At 46.7% G+C, this 10,391-nt stretch overlaps 1 protein-coding gene across 1 annotated transcript; it reads right to left on the reverse strand.

Annotated features, from left to right (window-relative positions):
- Window positions 1–743: 743 nt before the first annotated feature.
- LOC119274756 (1,4-dihydroxy-2-naphthoyl-CoA thioesterase 1-like) lies at window positions 744–1,733 on the reverse strand. Its single transcript, XM_037555483.1, has 2 exons — window positions 1,284–1,733; window positions 744–1,201 (listed from the first exon to the last, which is right to left on the reverse strand). The coding sequence occupies exons 1-2, from the start codon at window positions 1,611–1,613 to the stop codon at window positions 1,013–1,015; spliced, it is 519 nt and encodes a 172-aa protein (XP_037411380.1). The 5' UTR covers window positions 1,614–1,733; the 3' UTR covers window positions 744–1,012.
- Between the last annotated feature and the right edge of the window lie 8,658 nt (window positions 1,734–10,391).

Here is a 10,391-nt window from a genome sequence, read left to right on the forward strand (position 1 = left end):
CGTCTCAAGTAGGACACACCCCTACTACTTATTACTAATGGGACTTGGGCGAAGTGGCTAGCAGCGCCGCGATCTCCATGGAGACCAAGGATCAATCCAAATAGGGATGAAAACGGAGCGGAAAGTATTGTACATGCCTATTCATAAACAGGAGTATAGTTTTCGGAGGGAGTACTATTGTACATGCCGGCTATCAGATTGGCTATAGATGACATGGCAACTCCTTATAGCTGATTGTTGGCTCTATTATTAACCATGCTCTTAGCGCCGTTTTCATTTCAGCATTAAAGTGCATATCTTTAATGGTGGACTCTTCAGAAGCTATAGCCACTTATTTAGCTTTGCTTTTTGCCTGATTTTTTAAAATTAAGTGGACAACTCTTTTCTTCTTAACTAATAAAAATCATGAGACTTTTGTCTTGTTTCAAGAAACAAAAAACACTACGTGCAAATGCAGAGAGAGAAGTGCTAGGTTCATTTGTTAGTTGCGCAGTCGATACTCGCTAGTAGTACTTCTATTTAACATTGCTTTTTTTTTTCTCATGCTGTTGATCTTTCTAAGGTGTAACTGATCCAACTGATTGATCAATCAAAGAGATGTACTATGTACGATGGAGAAATGGACAGACGAACTAAACCCACTGAAGAACATTCAGGGGCTGCTTGATTGATACCTTGAGAGGACAGAACAACACGCAATGCATACTTGCATAGACCAGATACATTGTACTCGCTCCGTAAACTAATATAAAAGCGTTTATAAAATATTAAAATAATGATTTAAACACTCTTATATTAGTTTACAAAGGAGTGCTGGTGAAAGTAACTGATAGGATAATGCCAAAGAAAAAGGAGTAACCGATAGGATAATGTCAAATCAAAAGAAAAAAGGAGTAATTGATAGGGTTTTGTTTGCTCTTGGATTTTTAATCGCTCGATAGGCGACCAAACAAGAAGTGGAAAATTATATGGAGTAGTAAATATACACGGAGAGGGGTGATACTAGTACTAGTTACAGTTTGCTGGTGGGGGTGGTTGTCGTCGTTGCTGCGGCAGCGTACTTCTTGAGGGCGTCGCCGGCGTGGTGCAGGTTGTCCGGCACGGGCAGGTTGCAGAGCAGCGTGACCCTGGACTCGGAGATCTGCGGGCCCTTCTTCCCCTCCTCCGACGGGTCCATCTTCCACAGCTTCACCTCCCACACCTATCCAAATCCAGTTCCATGTCCGATTGAGCAAGCAAGCAAGCTAGAGCAAGGTCGCCAGCCGATCGATGAGGGCGCAGACCTGGGTGGAGCGTCCAAGGTGGACGGGGACGGCGCGCGCGAGGACGACGTCGCCGAGGGCGGCGCTGCGGAAGTGGTTGATGGCGAGGTGCACGCCGGCGACGCGGCGGTAGCCGGACGCCATGTGCGCGCCCATGCTGGCCAGGCCCTCCGACACCAGCGCCGACACGCCGCCGTGCAGCACCTTGAACGGCTGGCAGCAGCGCTCCGTGACCGGGAGCCGGCCGGAGAGCAGCGACGGCGACACCTCCTGCATCTCGAAGCCCACCCCGTGCAGCACCGGGTCCAGCTCCGCCATGTCGATAGCACTACTCGGCTTCTTCGCCGCCATGCCTGCCTCGCTTAATTATTCCCCTCCCCTTCGTGTTCACGGAGAAAAACTATGGTAGCTAGAAGAAGAGCCAGACAGCGAGCCAGAGGCAGAGTCAGCCGTGCAGTGCAATAATTACTGATAACTACTACAAGAGTTCTGAGGCAGTGGTCACCTAATCATCTGTCCGTTTTATTTTTTAATTTTTCATTAGTAGTTGGTCGATCACCTCCAACAACCATGCTACTACAGTACTCCTACTACTATTACCATAGACCAAGTGTTTATCTTAATCCTAATCACCAACAGTTCTTATATCGAAGTGAAATTAGTGGCTGCAGAGTGCAGAGTACTCCCTCCGTAAAGAAAGAAACAGAGGGAGTAGTACATCTGGAGGACACGTTCTAGAAATCAGCCCAGGCACCCCTAAAATAAAATCAGCCCAGGCAGATGGTCCACCCACGAGTCAGCCTGCAGCGCGAGTACTGGTGGAGTGCCGGGTAGGTAGGGAGAAGATGCCCTCGTTTCCTCGAAATTTCCAGGTGTATTTCCTTTTGCTTTGGACAATCTTCCAAAGTGACGTACGGGCGTTCGTTCAGGTCTGATCCGTTAGAAGAGAGGTTAGATTGGCCGAATATAATGGATGTATTATCGAGTCTTGAGCGCGAGATTTGAAGGACAAGACACCTTCTAGAGACAACTGCCTAGAGATAAGATGAAAACAATTTTTATCTAATCCCGGACAATCTCTAAATACCAAATATATCTCTAACATCCCACCCATACCCCCTCCCCGGCGGCGTAGACGTAGCGGTACCGTTGCGGACAACCTGAGTGTTGCGGATGGTCAGACTGAAGAGAATAGCAGCCGATAGGCTAACATCCCCCCACAGTAACAGAGGGGCGTCGTGGACAGTGTCGCATTGCGGATGCGTGGACTGGAGGGCAAGCTAACGAGTTGCTCAAGTGAGGTGATAGTCCTTTGTGCCCATGTTGATGTAGCCGAGAGTGTAGGGGGTGTAGACGTGGTCGGGATAGCCATGCGAAGAATGTCGTGGTCGATGTCGAGTCGGGGCAGAAAATTCAAATACATAACAACCATGACAACCAAAAAAAGGCTGATGTCCATAGCTTTTAGAGCATCTGCAACCGGACCTCTCAAACCGACTCATACGGTCGGGCAGGCCGCCCGGTCACGATTTTCTGACCCAGACGGGCCTCTCAAAGGGCCCTCAAACGCCCCGCCTGACCGGCACCCCCCATATTCAGCCCAAATATGGGGTGGAAATGGGGGCGCCCGGGCACGCCCGCCACGTCGGACCCGGCAGCCCGACCCCATGCCAAATTGCACCATATCCACCCGAAGACCAGCCGGATCCATTTGCTATCTCCTATCTTTTTCCTCCTCCGCGCTGTCCTTCTCGCGCTCCACCGCCGCGCCCACTTCGCAGCCGTTACGAGGCTCTCCGCCGCAAGCTCCGAAAGAACACTCCCGTCGTCGCCGTGGGGGACGTCTTTGCCGGCCCGGATGCCACCGTGGTACGTCCGGCAACTTTCCGCCTCTGCCTTGCGCAGTTGCGCTTGATGTGTTCGACACATTGACCGACCGGAAATATTGTGATTTTGTTAGGTAAATGATGTATTCCGATGCTGTGTCGGACGAGGAGTATGGACCGACGGAGCTTGACCAATTGATTCAAGATGAGTTTTTCGATTCGTCGGATTCAGACGAAGAAGTGGATATGGTCATGCTCGTGAGCATGCAAGAGGAAATGGACCGGCAAGTGGAGCATATTCTCAACTTCAAGGGATCAATCAAAGGAAGAAGAGTGATCAACCGGAACAGGGTATCCGGAGCAAAGCTACTGCTCAGTGACTACTTTGCTCCCACACCTACTTTCCTGAAAGATCCATGGTTTCGTCGTTGTTTTTACATGTGAAAACCATGTTCTACAACTCGACTTTGAGCTTCACTCAGTATGAGCTCGCTCGAATTTTAATATGAGTTAACCTGAGCCAAGGCCAAATTACTCGAACTAGACTCATTTGCAGCCCTACTTGCTGGTACGCGAGAGAGTGACTCGAGGTGCGGGCGTGGCGCGGTGGGTCGGGTGTGAGTGTGGCTTAACCATGTCGGTCGGTTGCGGTGCGGACCAGGTCGGGTGCGACCGTTTCTGTTTGCTGCCATGCAAAAAAGAACACAAAAATAGAGACCAACCTGAACCACTGACGTGGTATTAACAGTCTGAAGAGATACGGGAAAATTAAAATTAAAATAGGAAAATTGTGAGGATGGATTCCTCCAGATATATTCCTAGTGAAAACTCTTTAAACCGAATAAGGCCTTACTTATCGTCAGATATCTCTTTGTGTGAACACGACAGATAGCTCAAACACACAAAGTGTTTATGCAACCCATGTCATTATTGGAATATTAGATTAACAGAGTGAGCGACAGGTGTTACGTGGAGCAAAACAGGGGGTTGAGCTGGACGGTACATGCGAGATATATTGTAGGATGAACATTTATTCCTCATATTATGCTAGGCTAATTCCCGCAAAAGAAATACTCCCTCCGTTCCTAAATATTTGTCTTTCTAGACATTCAAATGGACTACAATATACGGATGTATGTAGACATATTTTAGAATGTAGATTCACTCATTTTACTTTGTATGTAGTCACCTGTTAAAATCTCTAGAAAGACAAATGTTTAGGAACGGAGGGAGTATTATGCTGAGCTAACAGTCTACACAACATCAACTTTCGCGGTAGCAAGGACTCTGAATTGACTAACAAGTGGGATGAAAAGTTGCAGAAATTAGTTTAACTTCTTGCACGGTTAAAAACGAGCAATGACTCAATTCGTCTCTGTCTCTTTGTTTGCAGCAAAAGTTCTTGGGAGCTGTCCTACTGATGTTAGTGAAGCGATAATGTCAGGCACCTGCTTCAAACCATCTGCTTGTGAGTAAACAGAAATCATCATCTGCTCCGAGGAATCACATGGTTGAAGCAGCATTCTAGAGGAAACTGGAGCAACGTTTCCTACAATCTGAATGAGCAATCTATCAAAATTCGTCTTGAACACCGATTCCTCAGATTTCCTCTGAAAATCCTTTGAACCAAATAAGGCATTACTTATCGGCAGATATCGCTTTGTTTGAACACGAAAGATAGCTCAAACACATAACGTGTTATCTAACCCATGTCACTATTTGAATATTAGATTAAAAAGAGTGACGGGCAGGTGTTACATGGAGCAGAACAGGCGGTTGAATTGGACGCTGCAGGCAAGCTCAAGGGGATTCAGAGTGCCAAAGCTACAACTACTACTCGAACTTGCTCTTAGTGAGCGACAGGTGTTACCTGGAGCAGAGCAGGCGGTTGAATTGGAAGCGCAGGCGAGGTCAGAGGGATTCAGAAGTGTGCCATGATGTTTTTTGAGGCTATTGGATGAGATTTGGACATTAGCTCCTGTTCCTTTCCATAGATAATTGTTATAAATAGTTAGTTATGCATCTTAACCAGTGCGGCGATTCGGATGCACCTGGACGTGAACAATAAATTCAAATAAAACAGTAAAACAATTCTGAAAAATCTAGTTATTTTTCGCATGGAAGATGCCCGAACCAATGCGCGATGTGCGCGTAAAAGTCCATGGTGTTTGGACATTCGAGAAGATCGTTGTAAAAAACGAAATCTGGTTGTGAAAAAAACATTGAAAGAGAACATTGTTGGGACCTGATTTTATTTGTTTACCTACAGCTCCTCGAATGGTCAAACACCACCAAAAATTTTGTGCTCCTTGCACACCTGAGCATCTTTGATGCTACTACTTTTAGATTTTTTTGCTATTTATTTTGAATTCTTCATTGGGTGCAGATGAGCCAGGGCTTCGATGCAAATTACTATATCTTCTTAACATATTGGTTACTCCAAAATCCAAACGATTGGTATCTTGTTTGGCGTACACATGAACTTTGAGATGCATTATGTTTGCATGTGGAAAGAAACTTCGAGGAGCGGAGGCAACCAACATACACGACATCCTACTTAATTAATTCATAAAAAATAGTCCAGGGTTTTATCATTTTTCTCCTCAACACTCATTGCGCCACCGGATGTACGAGCCCTTTTATTCTTGGACAGGGAGGCATCGGCACTATTGTTCGACATGAATACATCGGTGAGGACGGTGCTGGACTGTAGGGAAGCCATCAGAATATCCAATCCCTGCAAGGAAATTAGTTGAGCAGATAGATATATATTAACAAAAAGAAATTGAGCATCGACGTCACGCACCTCTTGTTGACCGATCTTGACCGACTTCTCCTCGAGTATGAGCCCCTTCTCTTCTCCGTTGAGTTTGCTGAGCAGCGCCATGACAGAGACGTTTGACATGGGTGTGCTGGTGAGGTCGTCCATGACAGTGTACGTCACCAAGCCCTGCACGAACCCGCCGGCCACGACGGAGCCGCAGCTATGGCAGCCGCGTGGAACTGTCATCGCGAACGCAGGCGGAGCGACAGCCGGGTATTGGGGTCGATACGATACCGATGGCAGCGCCATGCTCCGTGGCACGGACGTCGAGGGTGCCGGGGGAGCCGTGGTCGCCGGCGAAGGGAGGCCTCGGATGGCAGGGCACTGCAGGAGCGTGTACCGGTGCGAGTTGAGGAGCGCGTTCCGCACGGCGCTGCTCTGCATGTACACGAGATTCATCCCTTCGGCGCTGGCGTAGATATTGGCGGCGCCGGCACCATCGCCGGCGGCCCTAAGCAGCTTGGCGACGGTGCCGACTGGCGTCGCGAGGATGCCGAAGAGGAAGTCGACGGCGTCCTTGCCGGCCTCCGCGTACAGCACGCGCTTGGCCTTCGCGTCGATAAGCAGCTTCATGGTGGGTGCGGGCGAGGCCGCGGCTGCGGCATGGTCAGGGGAAGGGGCGACGGCGGAAGACATGCTTGAACTAGTGACTAGGTTACGTTCGCAGGCTCGATCTCTCCGCAGGGCGGTATCACTATGTGATTCGCGTGCGTGCGTGCGGTGGGAAGAACAGAAGAGGTAAGGCAAGAAAAGGTAAGAAACACAGAAAAATTTCTAGGTTACATAATGTCTAGAAACACGCATGAGAAATAGTTGGAGAGGGAGGTTAATTATCCCAATCCGGTCAATCATTAAATCTCCCCCACCCCACCCCCAACACCACCCGCACACCCAACCCCTCTCCCCCTCCCCCCTCTCCTACTTTTTTTTTGAGATAATTAACCTCCCTCTCCAACTACTTGGGGAAGATTTGTGTGAGATCTCACATTGCGTGTGAACTATAAAATCGATTTTTTTTAAAAAAATTACATGCTCAAACGTTCTCAATTTTTTTAGACACATGTCAATATTTGATGCGCAACCTCAAAAGGTCCAAGCTTCTAATTCAACTTACATTAATAGAAACAAAAAAGACAAAATCAAATGTGAATAGTGTCAAAGTACTATTCACCCATAACTGATACTATTCACATTCGAATTTGACTTTTTTTAATCTCTAAATGTACATCGATTTTTGAGCTGATTTTTTTGGAGCTGTAGACATATCTCACATGAATGTTGTCAAATAATTTCAATTTTTTTCGAAATGTCTAAATATGATAATTTTGGTGTCTGATCTCATGATCTCACCTAAGAGTGAGATCTCGTACAACCTAACAAGTCTTTGTTTTCTATCGAACTACTCAAGGAAGAGAACAACTAGTTAGCGAGCGCTCCTTCGAGAGCCTCGTAGCGCTCTCAGCTGCCGCCACGTGCCGCGCTCTGGGCGCTACCTCCGAATTTTGCTTTTTTATTTTTTCGCGCGCGTTTTCGGTTTTTTAAACGGACTTTTCCTAGTTTTTTTTGACTTTTTTGTTTTTTCACCGGTCTTCCTTAGCTTTTGGACCAAAAACATTTTTGCGCGAAAAAACACATTTTTCTTGCTTCCGCGAGGGGCACAACCATGCCTCTCGAAAATGAAAAAAAGGTGTTTCTGTTTTTTCCTTTCACGAGAGGCACGGTTTTGCTTCAGCAAAAGGCATGGCTCGGAAATGAAAAAGAAAAGGCATAGTTGTGCTTTTCGCGAGAGGCACGGCCGTGCCTCTTTCAGAAAGGAAAAAAAATCTGCTCTCAGTTTGTTTTTTTCATCCGGTTTTTCTCGTCTGGTTTTTTTCGTGAAAAAAGTGCGTCAAAACCTATCAACATAGTATATAGTTTTGAGGATATCGGCGCGAGGAATCCAACGATGAAAACGGTTCATGATTTGGACGCACGGTTTAAGAGATAAAACATTTTGACTATACAGATCTATGGAAAAAGGAAAATTTACAGATTGCAACAAGTGGCGCACATGTAGCACGCCACTTGTCACAATCTGGAAAGGTGGGGGTGATCTTTGCAAGGAGTACTCCTCAATTAATGATTTCGCTTAGGAACTCAAGCACGTCTCACCTCGAAGAGGTTCTAAATGGGCCAGCCCATAATCCTGCAGATATACATACATCAGTTTTTTTCTATTTTTTTAATTTTTTTGTTTATATTTTCAAATCTATACCTTTTTTTTATAGTAATACTAAAAGAAGGGAGATTTCTTGGTTTTCCATATGTTATCCCTATATCCGTAGATTTCTTGGTTCTTCTTCCGCCGCCCCTTTATGTCCATTGATTCTGATGGCTGAGATTTAAACGTAGGTCTACACACTACGCACCAGGTAAGTTTATGTCTCTCATCCTGTTCTGTCATACGACTCAAATTCCTATAATGTGAACGGTGCAAACACGTATATTTCTCTCAGTGTGTTCTCTTGATAGGTATAAACTACACGGAGCATCCACAATCGATCCACACGCGCGCGCCGGCACCGATCGGAGGCTATTGCAGGGCCATTGCAAATGGAAGTGACACACCATGGAGGTCGTAATCCACGTGGGCGAACATGGCAGCGTCCACGCGCGAACTGGGGGGTTATCATCAATTGCCCCTGGAGTAGATGGAGGCCGATGCTAGCTATGGAGACGAAAAGTGATGCACCGGTGATTGTGCACTTGATACCTACGCCGGGCTACAGAGGATGGTACATGGTGTGTGCGCTGCCATGCTCGCCCACGTGGATTACGACCTCCATGGTGTGTCACTTCCATTTGCAATGGCCCTGCAATAGCTACTCCAACCTCCTGTCGTACAGATGAATCGGTGGTTGGCTGCTTCTAGGTCCAAGCATCACCTTCATCACCCCCGCCGCGTCATCTAAATCCAGCTCGGCCCGAACGCGAGAGAGGTACTAGGCCTAGCGAGCTCGCTATCCGGGATCATCCTACTGTGCCTCGTCCATCGCCCGAAGAATTATCTCCATTTGAATCGCCCCCTCCTCAGCAGTGGCGGAGCCACCGCCCAGCGACCCTGGGCACTTGCCCGGGCTCGCTGGGTCTTGACAACAGCGATCGCTAGACTAAAAGGGGTAAAACTGTTGGCTAACTTGCTGTTTACCCGGGCAAAAATATTGGGCCTTCGTTTTACAGAGACTCACAGCTCAACTACGCAGCTGCAGCCCAGGGCGAAAAAAAAGAAACAACGCGAGGACGAGGGAATCGATAGCTCCAACTCCTTCCTGTCTCTTCGGTTCGCGAGCGCATCGACTTGGCAAAAAAAGGGGCTGGCAATGGCGGCTGGCCTCGACGCTGAGCCATAGACGGCTAGACGCACGGCCGGCGGGGAGCGGACTCGAGGCTCCCAGGCAGTCTACTGATCCGGTCGTCCAATCGGCCCCTCCTTCCTCTCTTCCGGCTTCGGCTACAGCTTCGGTAAGAAATCTCTGTCGAAATTAGGGCTAGGATTCCTCATCTCTGCAAGTCTGAACTCTGAATAATTGATCGTGGCAAGGCGTTGATCATTTGATGCGAGGTACTATTCGAGGTACATACACACTGACCCCACTAATTATATATATGCAGCGTATGCTACAAGAATTCAAGGTCGGGGTCGGGGGTTAGGGCTTAAATTTGGGAGAAAATCATTGGGGTGATCATGAATTCATGATTAGAGAAAAAACGTAAGAACTTGTTTTTTTTTTTGAGATTCAACTTGTAGTTGTAGTTGATGCAAGTGTAGTTGATACAAAATTGATGCACGTAGTTCTGTACTACGCAAAATATAGATGCAAGTAGTTATGTACTATGCAAAATTGTAGCTCATTTTCTTACTTGTGTTGTGTAGCAACTAACTTCATTTTCTTATTTGATATTTCCATTGGTATACAAACGTATTGAGTTGGGATTGATATTTCCGGTGCCCACGGCATCTGTTGAGAGAGCTTTTTAAGCAATGAAGATTATCAAGAATAAAGTGCGTACCGCGGTCAATAATGAATGGCTCAATGACATGATGATATGTTACACCGAGCGGGAGTTATTCAAGTCAGTTGATGATAAGGATGTTATTCGAACATTTACTGCAATGATGACTCAAAAAGGGCATTTGCCTTGTGATTTTGTTTAGTTCACCGTTGGTATATATGTTCCATCTGACCATCTCTATTACTGCAAGTTTTCTATTTTAACATATCCACATCTCACAACTTGATTTCTTTCAATTACAAATCCATTATTTATCTTGTAGTGTCTTCTAGGACTTTGGCAACATGGCAAGTTTGCCTCTATGAAAGACTGGTTATATGTCTTTCTTTTGGCAGAAATGAACAACGAGAGATGCTTTTGACCGTGGTGAAAGAAATTTCGCAATGACATTCAGTGACATCTGGTATGGGTAGATTTACTTTTGTT

This window comes from Triticum dicoccoides, chromosome 3B, assembly GCF_002162155.2.
Source record: "Triticum dicoccoides isolate Atlit2015 ecotype Zavitan chromosome 3B, WEW_v2.0, whole genome shotgun sequence".
NCBI lineage: Eukaryota > Viridiplantae > Streptophyta > Magnoliopsida > Poales > Poaceae > Triticum > Triticum dicoccoides.